This window comes from Phyllostomus discolor, chromosome 11 (assembly GCF_004126475.2).
Source record: "Phyllostomus discolor isolate MPI-MPIP mPhyDis1 chromosome 11, mPhyDis1.pri.v3, whole genome shotgun sequence".
Lineage (NCBI taxonomy): Eukaryota > Metazoa > Chordata > Mammalia > Chiroptera > Phyllostomidae > Phyllostomus > Phyllostomus discolor.
The window spans coordinates 8347978-8363212 of record NC_040913.2 but is presented as its reverse complement, the minus strand read 5'-3'; the positions used below and the strand labels follow the sequence as shown (position 1 = coordinate 8363212).

Here is a 15235-nt window from a genome sequence, read left to right as displayed (position 1 = left end):
CCAGGGGTGAGAAGTCTGTCTAACGATGGATGCTGAAATCGTCATTTTAGTGCACTGTTTGTGAACAAAGCTATGATCTAATGGGCAGTCTTCAGGCTTATTCCTGGACCACTATACTTTTTAATAGATTGACCTTAACTAGTTTAGTTTAATCTGCCTTCTTATGGTTAAAACTACCCAAAAGTATACAATTTTTAAGTTTCAGTAATTTCCTTTTTTCTCTCTTTCTTACAAAAGTGAATGCTGTGACTTCAGTTAAAAACCAAGTTCTAGAAATATATTGACAGGAAGATTTGAAAGCAACCCAACACTGTAACTGGCTTGTTTTACTGAAGCAAACTCCTCTCTTCTCTTCACAGGGTTACATGAGTTCTTTTTCCTCCTAGTCCTAGTGTACTTTGTGATTGCTTGCATTTATGCTCAGTCATTGTGGCAGGCTATTAATAAAGGAGGACCCATGCACATGGTTTTAAAGGTCCTGACAACTGCATTGCTGTTACAAGCTGGTTCAGCTTTAGCTAATTACATTCATTTCTCCAGGTAACTCACAACCACTAAACTGTGTTCATCATTACCTCTAATTAATCCTAATTAGTCCACCAAAATTGTGCTTGATTTGATTGTAAACAATTTTTTTCACATTGGCAATTTACACTGACACTCTTCTCTTTAATTCCCTCAGTTACTCCAAAGATGGGATAGGGGTCCCTTTTGTGGGAAGTTTGGCGGAATGTGAGTATCTTTCTGAGCCTTGTTTTTAAAGATGGAAACTTGCTCTCTGTTTCTTGTTTGTTTTTCTTTTCTGTAAATTGTTTTTTGTGCTAATGCAATTTTTCTCCTCAAGGTTGGTTACAATTTAGCGTGACCGAAAACTGGGCTACAGGTTTAGCTCCCATGTATCCCGTTTAGTTTCCCCTTAACTGGTCAAGGGGGCCGCTCCTCGCTGTTCATGGGGCATATTCATACGCATTCTTCTGTCTCATCAGTAAAGCCTCAGGGAACTGGAGGTTTGCTTCTCCCTGTTTTGCAGATCAAGAACCGGGGTTCAGTGCCAGGCAGCGCATTTCCAGCTGTCAGCCACCTCCTGAGGGGTGGGGCCGAGGCTCAGACCTGAGTCTCCTGACCCCAAGTTGACGGGGGTTTCCTCCCTGTTTGTAACCCTTCTTTCACTCTTTCCTCCGTCTGACTCAGAGCCATGGAGTGTACTTATAACTGAGCTGACCTCAAAGCTTTGGGTTTTTTTTTTTAATTATTTTTAAGAGGAACTCTAATGAAGTAATGTTTCAGCTAAACATGATGGGAAAAAATAATTTAGACATTTCTCTAATCATGACTCATTAAAGAGAACTTCATACACCAGGTCCTATGCCTTTCTCAGTCCTGGAAAACTCATTATGATTTGAAAGACACCAAGAAAGATTCTAAATATGAAACCATTCTAGAATTCACTTTTCCTTGTATTTCCCTATTTCTCTTCTGGTCTCACCCCTCTTTAGTAGGGTATCTTATGGCAATCTCTGTAATCATCTCAGGCCCCCCTATCCTGAACTTGCTGCCTACTGCAGATTCGAGGATGCTAGAACTTTTTCATTTCCTCGTGAAGGGAAGGCACGTGGCTCCCTCCTGGGCTTGAACAAGAGCTGCCTCTCCTTCTCCAACATCACCCAGAGCCCTGGGTTCTCCCGCTCTTCTCTCTAGGATGACTCACAATGTTTAATAGAATTGTAGAATATTTTAAAGCTGGACAGACCTTAGAAATAATCTAGCTTAGGCATTTGAGATGAGGAAGTTGAAGCTTACAGAGGCAGAACACACAGAAGCCCATCAATAGCAAAGCCCTTACAAGCTCAAGGACTCTTGCAGTTTTGTGTCTGCTGTGTGCGAAGTAGCATAGTAGTCTGTCTGGCATCCTCCCTGTAGGTTAAAAAGAAAACATCTTTAATAAAGCTGCAATACGCCAGTGTTGCTGTTTTTGGTAATTCCAACAGCAGGTTTGGTTAGTAAAAAGATTAAAATGTTAAGATTTTTAATCAAATCTCACAGAATGGGATTTTTTGTGTGATCTGTGTATTGTACCTACAATCAGTTATTCTTCAACAACAGGTAAGCAGTATTCTACCTATCCTCAAAGCTATAGCCTTACATCGGTATGTATATTACTTGGTGTATAAAGAAATGCAGCAGAAAATTGGGTGTTTTCACCCCCAGGTATTTGGTTTTGCAAATTAGCAACTTATGTAGGAATATTTCTTTGCCTATAACTTCTTTCAGTAACTAAATATGTATTTGTGAAATGTTTAACGAAAATGATTGACATCACAGTCACTTAAAATCTATCATGAAATAAAACTGTGCTTGATCTGAAATGCCACATTTTATGTCATTCGAACGTAATGACAGTTTGTTATCAGAATTCACTATTATAAATACATAAGCATAAACGTAGAGAATGCCGGTTTTTTTTTAAAGATTTTATTTATTTATTTTTAGAGAGGGAAGGGAGGGAGATAGAGATAGAGGCAGAGAGATAGAGAGAAACATCAATGTGCGGTTGCTGGGGGTTCTGGCCTGCAACCCAGGAATGTACCCTGGCTGGGAATCGAACCTGGGACACTTTGGTTCCCAGCCCGCACTCAATCCACTGAGCTACGCCAGCCAGGGCAAGAGAATGCCGTTTTAATTTGGATGGCAGAGCAGGGGGAAGATATGTCAGACTGTGTATGAAAAGGTATATTGTTCATGGGTTTTTGGCTTGAAACTTCTAAAGACAAGTATTATACTATAGCTGGTTTTATTTGTTTCTCCGAGAATATCTTCATATAAAAGGAAGTAAAAGTTGTGCACTTCAAAGTTATGGATGGCAGTTTGAAAAAGTTTTATTTTGTTAAATTGTGATCACGTTTACTCTAAAATCTAAATCAAAATACACTGTGATGAGAAAGGGACAGTCTTTTTTAGAGTCAATAAATACTATCTTCCAAAATAAATATGCGCGGAGCTTGAAGTATTTATAGATTGTTGTTGAACTGGGTGCAGGCCAGTTGGGCTGCCCCCTCCTCACGGCAGCAGGCCGGCCCTGCAGTGCGAGGGACGGCCGCACGGTGGCGCAGCGCACTAGTGCCAGCAGCGTTTGGTCTGTCTTCAGGACTCTGACACGGAGGCCGCACGAGTGGACGTTACTGCGGCTGTGCGTGCTTCTGTCGTCCGATTTCTTATGAATGGTTTTAGAAAATAGTCTTCGCTTTGTGGTTCAGCCATCAAAAAAAATTAACGACCGAGAAAGGAAGGCGCCAGTATTCTTCTGTACATGGCAGAAATTATATTTAAAATTTGTCTTCTTTAATGAGCAGTGAGGTACAGAGGGCAGGATGATGTAGTCAGAGAAGCTAAGAAAAATGAGAAACACAAAGAGATACAAAGTTTACCTTAATAAAGGTGTGTTAAGGGCATACATATGCATGTATATGTACATAAGTTAAAATAGGAGTAGTGCCATTATTTTCACTGTTCTCATGAATGTTTACAAATTCAGTGGCAAAATTTTACTTTCTTCCAATCTTATATATGAATACCTCTTATTATTGAATTGTATCGGTTCTCTCTGAAAATGCCCATCTTTTTGTGGTTAAAAAATAATTATATATTCTCAACTCCAAAAGGAACCGCACTCTTCGTATTAAGAAAACTTGGTTGACTTGGATTTTCCTTTCCCATCAGTTTTTGACATCGCTTCCCAAATTCAGATGTTGTACCTCCTCCTGAGCCTGTGCATGGGCTGGACCATAGTCAGAATGAAGAAGCCCCAAAGCAGGCCTCTGCAGTGGGACTCCACCCCCGCGTCCACCGGCATCGCCGTGGTCATCGTCACCACGCAGGTGAGCTTTAGCGCTCGGCGCGTCTGCGCTGCGGGGCGCGGAGACGCACACTTACGCAGCCCGTTTCAGAGTGAGACTCGCGGCCCATGAGCAGTTTGCGCAGGCAGATTTTAGAGTGTGACTTTAAAGACTGATTGATTAAGGAATCTGAATTGTGGTAAGTTATCTGAATTTGAGCTTCCTATCAGCTTATTCAAGTGCAATATGTTTCGTATTAGGTTAGATTCTTATTTTGTAGTTAGTAGTTTTCTTTCATATGTTATAACACATATTAAATACTCAGAATTAAATGAGTGAATCCGTGACTCTGAGATTCATCCATTAGCAAGGGTCTTTAGGTCCAGTTCTACACTTTATACATGAAACAATTTAAGTGAATATCTGAGATCAAGAAAAAAGCAAAATGTAGAATAAAAAAATGGATCTTGTTTTTGTTCATGAAAACCGTTACAGAAACAAATTTGATCTTTTTTTTTTAAGATTTTATTTATTTTGCCCTGGCTGGCGTAGCTCAGTGGATTGAGTGCGGGCTGGGAACCAAAGTGTCCCAGGTTCGATTCCCAGCCAGGGTACATTCCTGGGTTGCAGGCCATAACCCCCAGCAACCGCACATGATGTTTCTCTCTCTCTCTCTCTCTCTCTCCCTCTCTCTCTCTCTCTCCCCGCTCCCACCCTTCCCTCTCTAAAAATAAATAAATAAATAAAAATCTAAAAAAATGTTTAAAAAAAAAGATTTTATTTATTTTTAGAGAGGGGAAGAGAGGGAGAGAAACATCAATGTGCGGTTGCTTCTCATGCACCACCCACTGGGTACCTGGCCTCCAATCCAGGCATGTGCCCTGACTGGGAATCGAACTAGCAACCTTTCAGTTTGCAGGCCTACACTCAATCCAGGTCTAAAGTTGATCTTTTAGAAAGGCCTTCTATGCCTTATTTTTCCCCCATAACAACAGTACGAGATGTTATTCTGGGATCTCCATGTGCCTATGTGCGGTGGATTTATAGAAATTAAGGAGAAAGGTACAAATGTAGAAATTGGTACCCAGTTTGTAACCATCACTGACTATAGATGAAAATTAAATATATACCTGGGCTCCATAAAGGACATTGTAATCTAAGTTTTAATGCGTTAAATAAACTGCAAAATTCATTAGTGAACAGTAAGTTCTGTGCTTCATTCTTCTCTGTGCCTCTAGTATTTAGGAAGCATAGTAGTTGCTGAGGGTAGTCATACTGAATTTGCAGGACTGATTTTAGGAAGAGACTGTATCGCAGATAGTGATATTTAGAAAGGGGATAATGTCAGGAAGGAAGGGCTAATGAAAAAGAACTGAGTTAGAAGTTATTAAAATCAGGGCAAGATTCTACCAACTTAATGTTTTTGATTCAGGATTTGTAGAGAGTAGTGTTAGAATCTCATTTCTCAATTAATGGCTGTTTTAAAAATGGAATTTTTATTATTTCTTTGTAATTTAAATTCATTACCACAGACCCATGCAAATTAAGAATTGAGGTTATGACACTACCCTAGACTGTTAGGTGAGCTTTTGTGCAGAGAGCATTAGACACGGCCCTGGTACTGGACGACCCAGACTAGGCGAGTGATGCAGGCCACCAGAGACTGTGTGAATGCATGCGTCCATTTTACAGGTCACGTATTCGCATACATATATGAAAGTACGGGCATTCGAACTATAGAAAAGTGAGTCATGGGAATCAGTAGGGGTTTTCTGCTTTATTGGGGTATAATTGACAAGTGGAAATTGCATGTATTTAAGGTGTACAACTTGATGTTTTGATGGACATATCCATTGTAAAATGATCACAAATAAATTCATCACCTCACAGAGGGCAGGAAGTGTAATTCTGTGCTATGCACTTCTTCGTTGTAAAAGTTCAGTTTGGAAATGTGGGGTCAGAAATCACATGGGTGTAATTTGGCGGAGTGGAAGAGGAATGTTTTCAGTCATAGGGAGCAAATAGTCCGTCCAACAAGGAAATCCGCGTGTGCCGGATGGCCACAGGGCTCACCTGTCAAGAACGGCAGCGGGACTAGAACTGGCGTAGAAGGTTTGAGAGTGAGAAAAGGAAGACTTGCTGGAATACTCCATAGAGTCTAAGAATTGGAATTAACACTTGAGCTTTGATACACACTTTTGGAAGCCACTGAGGATGCAGTTCTGAGGCCTGAGCTGGCACGTGAAGGAAGCAGAGAAGGCTACTGACTTACGATGGTGAAACCATCACAGTAATTTATGTATTTCAGGGAGTGGTGCTGGTGAAGATGGGGGGACTGTGGGTGCAGATTCCTAGCGAACAGCAGTAAACAGCAGCTTGCTGAGTGTTTTACTGTTACAATAACAACATGCGAGAAAAGCAACTAAGGATAAGTAACTGCACTCTCGGTGAATGTTAAAAACATACTCTCCTTTACCCAGGGAGGTGACCATGGAAAAAGAATAAAATCTGAAATTAGCGGTCCTGACTTGTTAGTTTCTGGATCACAAAAAATACTCAGATATTTGAAAGTTACCGTGAGATAATAGGCTTGAATGCAGAACAGTTTGATTTCTAATAAGGTGTTGGAATAAGAAAATGGTGGATTTAGAAAAAAGTTACATTTATTCTCTTAATCTTTTCACTTATTTCCACCTTGACGGATGTCTCACTGGAGTCACGTAGCAGCAGTACTCTTTATCTTCCGTGTGTGGTCCCATGTGATAATCCAGTTTCTCTGGCTGAGGGTGTCGGCCAAGAAGGAGCTGCCTGTGCTTCACTGATTGACAGCTTTATCCTCTGATAAATCTGAGAACCTCCTAGAAGGTTGATGTGTTTAAAGGGATGTTTAAAAGACTTGAGAAAGTACTTCATTGTAAACAGGTATGATTTTGTTTCTGTAAACGTACTGTCTTTTTTTGCAGAGCATTTTGCTCCTTTGGGAGCAGTTTGAGGACACCAGCCCTCACAGCCACTACTCCCACCACAACCTAGCAGGGGTCCTCCTCATCGTCCTGAGGGTCTGCCTCGCGCTGTCCTTGGGCTGCGGCCTCTACCAGATCGTCACGGTGGAGAGGAGCACCCTGAAGAGGGAGTTCTACATCACCTTTGCCAAGGTAGGGGTCTGCTCAGGACAGGGCGTCTCCTGACTGTCAGCTTCCGTCCGCCTCCTGTAGCGGGCACATGCAGGCAGCCGCCGGCCAGCCGCCATCGTCTCCCTGCCTTCCTCCCCAGCCTGCAGGAGCGGGTGGTACTGTCCCCATTTTGCAGAACCCATGGGACAGTGGTGTCCACTTCTGGCGGTCAGTTTTGCCTGGCCCATGATTCCTTCACCAGTGGGAACTTTGCATTCTGCTGTAGTATCAGAATTTTAATTTTTAAAAAACAGATTAGAATACAGTTTACATTTTCTCCAAAGGGGAAAAAAAACCCCAGTTACCTGACTTATTGCTAGAGAGAGTTCTCAGAATTGCGCGGTGCTCCCCAGCTGGGAGGCGCTCCGGGGGCCTGCGCAGGTCAGGCCCAGCTCCTCGGCAGCTGCAGCATCTCCGCGCGCCCATGTGCGACGCTCACTCCATTGCCCGCTCCGCGCCCTTGGGGTGGTAGCGCGATATAAAAGCAAATTTGGTTTTTTTCCTAGATCCATTTGATGAAGGAAAAGGTCAGGAGAGAGTGGGGGCAGTAGCATTGCAAGCGTTTCTCCCTAGAAGGTTTCCCTGTCGGGGTGAGAGGACCCACATTCCCTCATCCGGCCGCCTTATGTGGTGTTCCGACAGGCTGGTCTCTGTGTGGTCCGCGGCAGCTGTGGGGGAGGGGGCGGAGCGTCCTCCCTGCTCCTACTGCAGAGCCCTGCCAGGCTGCTGCCGCGGGCCTGCAAAGCACTAGCCGGGCCAGAAAGTGCCGCTTCACTTTTGAATTTTTTACAGAGGTAGCAGTGCTGACTGTTTGAAAAGGGAGTATATATTTAAGGTTTTTAGAAACTAAACTTCCTCTTTTGTTCTATGCATAAAACACTACCAAACATTTTCTTTGAACTTAAATTATTTTTATGTGTTATGATTTAATTTTTTGAATGTGTTCAGATATTCAAAAGTATTGACAGAGTAGCAAAACATTTCTTACCTCTCTCCCATCCACCCAGTTATCACCTTCTCATCTAGTCACTGGTCTTCTCATTTGTCCTTCCAGAGAATTTTTAACACACAGCCCTACGCATGTCCCTCCAGTGCTATGTGAATAGTAGCACGCTAAGCACATGTTGCTGCATCTTTTTTCCTTATCTTCAATATACTAAGCATCTCAACAGCTACTATTTATTAACTTATTATTTTACTTCAAAGTTAAATTTTGGAAAACAGAGTACATTGCCATGGTTTTAGGAAAAATAGAGAACAGATATCTGAAAGGGACGATGTTCAAAAGCCCCCACGCTCCCTTGCCCAGCCCCGCCGGCTTCTGCCTGCATAGCCCTCCGGCAGGCGACCACCCCAGTCACCGCGAGTGTTCGTGTAGCATCTGTGTGTGTGTGTGTGTGTGTGTGCATGTGCGCGCCCGGTTTTACTTGTTACAGAAACACACACATATATATGCACCTTGGTTTTCTCAACGACCTATTTGTTACTTATTTGTAGTATGTCAAAATGTCCATGTGTAAAAGATCCAAGATTTTGAAATTAAATACTCTAGAAAATGCCCATTTGATTAGAAACAAAATATTAATGTCACAGCAGGAGCAAATTGACTTCTACATTTTTTTCTAAAGTTCTACACGTTCTCTAAAGTCCAAGTGAAGTCGGTCAAGACCTCTGAAATATGCTGCTTTAGTTTTATCTGGAACGCTCTGAAAGCAAAGCTGTTGCTGCACTTCCTTGACTCACTTTCTGTGTGTTCCAGGGCTGTGTCTTGTGGTTTTTGTGCCACCCAGTTCTTGCGTGTGTTTCCGTCGTGTGCAAGGACTACCAGAGAGATAAGGTGAGTGTGGTCAGTGATCAGGATGGTTTTGGGGGGTCTTGACCGGGCCTGTTTTTTCTCTCAGAGCCTTCTTGGGTGCTTTCCAATCAAACTTTGAAACAAAATACTGAACTGGTAAGAATATAATTTAGAAGTTTAAAATATGAAAGATAAAATTTTCCACTTAGCTCATGAGCAAAATGATGGAAAATAGCTTTGTTATTCATGTTTGAGCCTATTTTATAATGCCATTTTATAAATCAGAATTCATAACACATCTTTGTTAAGAAAAAATGGCAAAGTTCTGTGTAATGATAAAAATCAAAATAGAATTATGAAGCTCAGTCCTGTTGCCGTAACACCCTGCCACAGCGGTGCCTCGGTCCCGTGCGCCACATCTTGACTGCGTCGGTCCCTACCCCGGTCCCCACCCCGTCAGGGGAGAAGCCCGTGGTTTCAATGCGCAGCTCTGCCTGGAGCCCGTTAGGAGCAGTGCGGTGTGCGCTTGAACGCACGAAGTGTCCTGAGCCTGGCTTGTGTACAGAGGGTAAATAGATAGGAAGGTGGTCGGCAAAAATGGATAAGGTGGTCTGCAACTTGAGAATTTCTGGAAGGACTTCTGGAGTCCTCTTCAAGGGGCAGGCGGGGGCATGTTGTACTCCTGCTGCTGGGGGAGCTGAACCCCGACTTCTCCCTGTCTGTGGCGCAGCACCGGAAGTGGGGAGTGGCACAGCGAGTTGCTCTTCTGGGGCTCCTTTGGGCATGTACAAGGTGTTCAGAGAATTTCATCTCCGAACAATTACAGTTCTGAACAGCAGCCGTATTTCCCTATGGAAAACATACTATAAAATGCGCCCGAGGTAAAGACGGAGGGCAGGGTGTGCATATATACAGGGTGAGGCCAAAGTAGGTTTACAGTTGTGAGTACACGACACACATGGTTCATGCTTGCTATTTATTAATTATTGTATTATTTTTCCATATGAGCAACTGCAAATCTGCTTTTACCCCACCCTTCCTGTGTATGTGAAGTGCAGTATGTATCGGTTTGTGATCGGTTGAATTTGACCTCTGTTTTGGCCGGCAGTGAAACCTCTCTCCCCCCCTCTCTCCCTCCCTCCCTCCCTCTCTCTCTCTCTCTCTCTCTCTCTCGCCTTCCCAGGTCGTCACAATAGGCGTGATCCTTTGCCAGTCCGTCTCCATGGCGGTTCTCTACCGACTCTTTCTGTCCCACAGCCTGTACTGGGAGGTGTCCTCGCTGTCCTCGGTGACGCTGCCGCTGGCCATCCCCTCCGGGCACAAGGGCCGGCCCCACTTCTGACGCCCGGTTTTCTTGACAGAAGAGTGAACGCGGTGCGCTAAGGATCCAAATTCTGACTTTTTTTTTTCATACTTATAGTATGAAAAGAAAATGGAAAGCAGAGCATGTTATTTATACGACTGCATTTAAGCAGTACCAAAACTGAAAAAGGTAATAAATGAAATGTTTCAAAAAATACTTAATAAACTTTGAAGAAAGAGTATGGTTATTAGGTGACTTACGCAGTTTCCATGTGGAAATAAAGATGAAAAGAGTTCTATGATATTGTGGTAAGAGATTCACCACTTATAATGCCTCGTCTTATGTCAAATAGTTCACTCAGGTCTGAGAGGCTTATAAACAGTAATCAGTTAAATGATTACTTGCTTACACGTAGCTAACCTAAGCCCAGCTATAAAATCAGTGGAGTACACTGACCAAAACTGCTTTTTATGCTTTAAAGAAAACGCATTTCACATTGGAGTTTAAAAGAATTGAAAATGAAACTTGCTTCAGAAAATAAATACCAAGTATATTCATAGTTAAATGAATAAGCTTTTGTTTATTTGTGGGTGGGGTTTTTCTCCGCTTTCTTCTATCACTTTGGCTCTAATTCAGGCTTTACTTTGATTAACAAGGGGTTTTTGACAGTGTGTGAGAAATAAAATCAGATACATTGTACATGTTTTGAGGACAAAGGGTGTTCGAGTCTGAGGATCGAGGTGAAGGACGAGCAGGTTTGCGCGTTTAAAAAGAAGAGAAGAGTTCTGTGTGATACGGGACTAAAGCTTTAATCCTGACATAATTCATTTCTCTTAACGCTGAATCCCCAATCGTAATTAAGCCATATACACAGATTAAATTAACAGAAACATTTCACATAAATGTTGGTTTCAGTCATCAACGGCCCACAAATTCCTGCCCAAGGATACTTAATCAGGATTAAATTTTCTATGAATAATTGAAAAACAAAATACTCACTGGATTTGTTCTAATCCGTATTGGCACTGGCTTCTAAGTAGTTGCCATCTCGAAACTTTTGTAATAAAGCCATATCCTTTCGTGTGGGGGATGCCCCAGCACTGAGTATGATGCTGAAATACACTCTATCAAGTGCCTCTGGAAAGACTTGCTGGCTGGTTGTGGGTACCTGCTGTATAGAATAAGTGTTCCCGTCAGTGACCGATTGTAGGTTATTCTGTTTCCGTTTGTGAGGTTGTTCGGGGCTTTTCCTTTTTACCTCTGGCTTATTTTAAAAAATGTCTTAAATCTACTTTCAGAGGTATTACATTTTTAAGTAAGAAATGGTGCGCTGATCTGGTAATTAAACTTTTTAATTAAAGTTAAAATAATGTAGCACAACTTAAAAATATCTATGGCTACCTTCTTTTCCCTTATACCTAGTCTTATTGGAAATGAATAGTAGTGTATCATTTTAAAGGCAAAAGTATATTTATTTTTGACTAGTGACCAGCAAAATGTCAGACTGACAAGGTTCAGCCTGCTCATTAGATCATCTCTAACAGGTCTTTGTAAATTATCTAATAAGTGAGAGCTGCAGGTTGAGACCAGAAGTCTGGGGTATGTTTTAGTCTTACTCAGTCTGCCGAGTGGTCATGACCTTTTCTTTGCCCGAGTCTCACTCATAACACCGGTTATCGGAGCTTGTGTTCAGCTGGAGTGCTGTTAATTTCAGCTGATAAAACAAGGGAAGCATTTTCAGAAATCCTGTGAACTTGCATCAATGGGAAGGGAATGATTTCCATGTTACCTTACACAAAGAACATAGAAACTATAGCCAATCCGTATGCAACATATTCCTGTGCTTGCATTGTGAAACTTTAACAGGTGTTTTTACTTTATTTTTTAATTTATGGTTGAAATTGCTGATAATTTATTTTGTTATTCAAGAGCCATTGTTAAATGAAGTAAAACAGTTGTTCATAATTAATGTATAAAAGAGTTGTTAATAAAGTTTAGTAGAAAGAGCTCGGACTTACAGTTCATAAGTCATGGCACAGCATTTCCCTTTTCTGAACGGTTACATGGGGAGACGTCATTCCGGATTACAAAAAGATGAGTGTATACTGCAAAAAAGATCAAAACATTTCCACTTTTCTTTCTGTCAGAAAAATACTTTTTAAAATTTATTTTTACGTTTTTCTTGAAGATGAATGGTCTGTCCAGAGCTCTTTTTTTTTAGAGGCATTTTGGCATTTTCCCTGAGAAAGGAGCAGAGGATGTTTATTTTTATTGACACGTATCGTAACGTTAGCTCCTACCTGAGCAGGTGTGCACCTCAGCACGCTTCACTGTTCGCTCCTTGGCTCCCAGCCAGGCAGCGCTGCTGGGGGGCAGGGAGAGGACCCCGGCAGAAGAGCCTGCTGCAGGAGAGTTTCTCACGATCTCAGGCAGAGCAAGCCAAGTCCGATGAAAGCAGAAGAGAGGCGAGTCCTGAGGACCTCGAGAGGAGGACCTACACATTAACGAGAATGTCAGCCCCTCCGTCTGTTTCCCTCAGGAGGCTGTGCGTATTCCCTGGATAGTCTTTGAAAATCTGAAATTATCTGTGAAATGTCCTCTTTAAATAACTTAGTGATGACAGGCCTTTGGGGGTTTTTGTTTGTTTGCTTGCTTCCTATTGCACTTACACAAAAGCCGTCCTAGGCCCATGGGAGTGCCAGCTGCTATCCTGACTCCCAGGCCAGGTGTATGTCTAACTGGATGACAAAACGCGCCAGGGCTGCGGGACAACCCCGCTGTGGAAGGCAGAGGCGTGGAGACAGACACTGGCCCGAGTTCCACTCAGCCCCCGTGGATTCTGCTCACCCTGCGGGTTCCAGTGTGCCCTTGCGTCCCCTCTTCACTTCCGTCTTCCTTTCCTACCTGCCAAACACGAACAGCCTCCTATAATCCCTATGATAAACCCCTTACTTTATATATGAAAGATGGTGTGTGTGTGTGTGTGTGTGTGTGTGTGTGTGTGTGTGTGTTATAGCCTAGTGGTTCTCCTCGTCTGGTCAGACCCTCACTGAAATGCCATTTTATCTAATGCTGCTTCCCCATCCTAACTGCTCCGTTGCATTATGTCCTTCCTCTGTAGTACTTAGCTTAAATTCTGCAGGACTTCAACCATTGTCTGCGTTGTTCACTGCTGTATCCCTAGCACCTAGAACACTCTCTGGCTACACTAGACGCTCCAAAAATACCTTGAATGAATGGAAAAGAGTTCCAGACATGTACTTAGCAGTATAGCATTATCAAATTATAGAATCTCCCATTGTGACTTCAATAATACCTTCTCTGTTCTTTATTCAATTATATGGAACTGAGAATATGCAAGACTTTTGAGTAGTCAAGTAGTTATTATAAAGTCTAATCTCTCAACCTCATCAATTAGGAGAGGATTCCTCAAGTTGTGTAAGGGGCAGCTTTCCTCTTTTATATAGTACAGTATTAGGATCATATGTCTGGTTTCTTGGCCCATCACAACCAAATGCGCCCATTTAGAGGAAAGTTTCAGCCATAGGAAAAATAGTTGACAGTTATAAAAAGCAGCTGGGGGCAGACAGACTAAAAAAGACACAAATAAACCACAATAGCCCAGGGTCATTTAGTGTGGATGAAAACAGTCTTACGTGCCTTACTAGACATTCAGAGCTTTACTGTTTAATTCACGACAATGGCCTTAATCAAAAGATTCCATAATAACAAACAACAAGTGCTAGCGAGGTTGTGGGGGAAAGAGAACCCTAGTACATGTTGGGGGGAATGCAGACTGGTGCAGCCACTGTGGAAAACAGTATGGAATTTCCTCAGAAAACTAAAAATGGATCTGCCTTTTGACCCAGCAATTCCACTGCTGGGATTATACCCAAAGAAGCCTGAAACACCAATCCAAAAGAACCTTTGAACCCTGATGTTCATAGCAGCACAATTTATAATAGCTAGGTGCTGGAAGCAACCAAGATGCCCATCAGTAAATGAATGGATCAAAAAACTATGGTCCATTTACACAATGAAATTCTATGCAGCAGAAAGAAAGAAGGAGCTCCTACCCTTCACAACAGCATGGATGGAACTGGAGAGCATTATGCTAAGCAAAATAAGCCAGGGAATGAAAGACAAATACCACATGATCTCACCTATAAATGGAGCCTAATCAACAAAACAAACAAGCAAGTAAAAATAGAACCAGAGACATTGAAATAAAGAACATACTGACAGTGACCAGGTGGGAGAGGGAGGTGGTAACCAGGGAAAAAAGGGGAAGGGTCATCAAGGAACATGTATGAAGGACCCATGGACAAAGCAGGAAGGGGGGAGGATATTGAGGGTGGGAGGTGGGGGTGGATGGGGCGGGGGAGAGTGGTGGGAGGAAAATGGAGACAGCTGTACTTGAACAACAAAAATATTTTTCAAAAGTATTCAACTCAAAAAAGATTAAATTATAAACTATGTTTAGCATCCTCAGAAAAATGCGTAAATGCATTGAAATGTTTTAGCCCTGTTAAATAGTTAACATGCACATTATACAAAAATCAGGAGGTTGAAAAGTGTAAAGAAGCAGTCCTCCCAGCCACTCGCTTCCCTGGATCCAAACTCTATTACGAGTTTGTTTATTTTTCTAGAGATAGCCCCACGGATTATATAAATATACATATATATGAAACAACTTAGGGCATGCCACACAGAATGTTTTGCACATTCAGCAATTTATCCCTACAGAGTTGGCCCATCTTCATCCATTGCATAGAATTCCATTATATAGATGTACTTTAATTTTTAAAATTAGTCCTTTGTTACTGGACATTGTTGATTTCCAGTCTTTTGCTGCTACTGGTAGCCTCCCTTGGAATAAAAAATGTTCCTGGCCCTGTTTCTCTCCTTCCAGGCCCCTCCCTTTCTAGCCCCCCACACCTCCCCAGGATCTAAATCCTTGGAATTTCCAGAGTGATGGAAGTGTCTTTGTTATTCATGATGAAACCTGATAGCTTATGCTAAACAAGAGAATTCTGGATGAGGGTTGGCCACATCAGAACCACAGAATTAGATGGGGGGTGAGTCACAATGATGTCAGCCTGACCTGGGGAAGGAAGGGGGTGGAGATTAA

At 42.3% G+C, this 15235-nt stretch overlaps 1 protein-coding gene across 3 annotated transcripts in view; it reads left to right on the top strand.

Moving 5' to 3' along the window:
* The window catches only part of GPR180 (G protein-coupled receptor 180), a 28231-nt gene extending 16127 nt beyond the window's left edge, over window positions 1–12104 (top strand). The window contains exons 4-9 of one of the 3 annotated variants that reach the window (XM_036011230.1): window positions 360–540; window positions 683–732; window positions 3718–3875; window positions 6797–6988; window positions 8766–8843; window positions 9985–12104. In XM_036011230.1, coding sequence (XP_035867123.1) covers window positions 360–540; window positions 683–732; window positions 3718–3875; window positions 6797–6988; window positions 8766–8843; window positions 9985–10143 — 818 coding nt within the window. In that variant the 3' untranslated portion in view covers window positions 10144–12104. The remainder of the gene's footprint in view (window positions 1–359; window positions 541–682; window positions 733–3717; window positions 3876–6796; window positions 6989–8765; window positions 8844–9984) is intronic. The other 2 variants (XM_028526569.2, XM_036011231.1) reach the window with 2 other exon arrangements.
* The last annotated feature ends 3131 nt before the right edge of the window (window positions 12105–15235 follow it).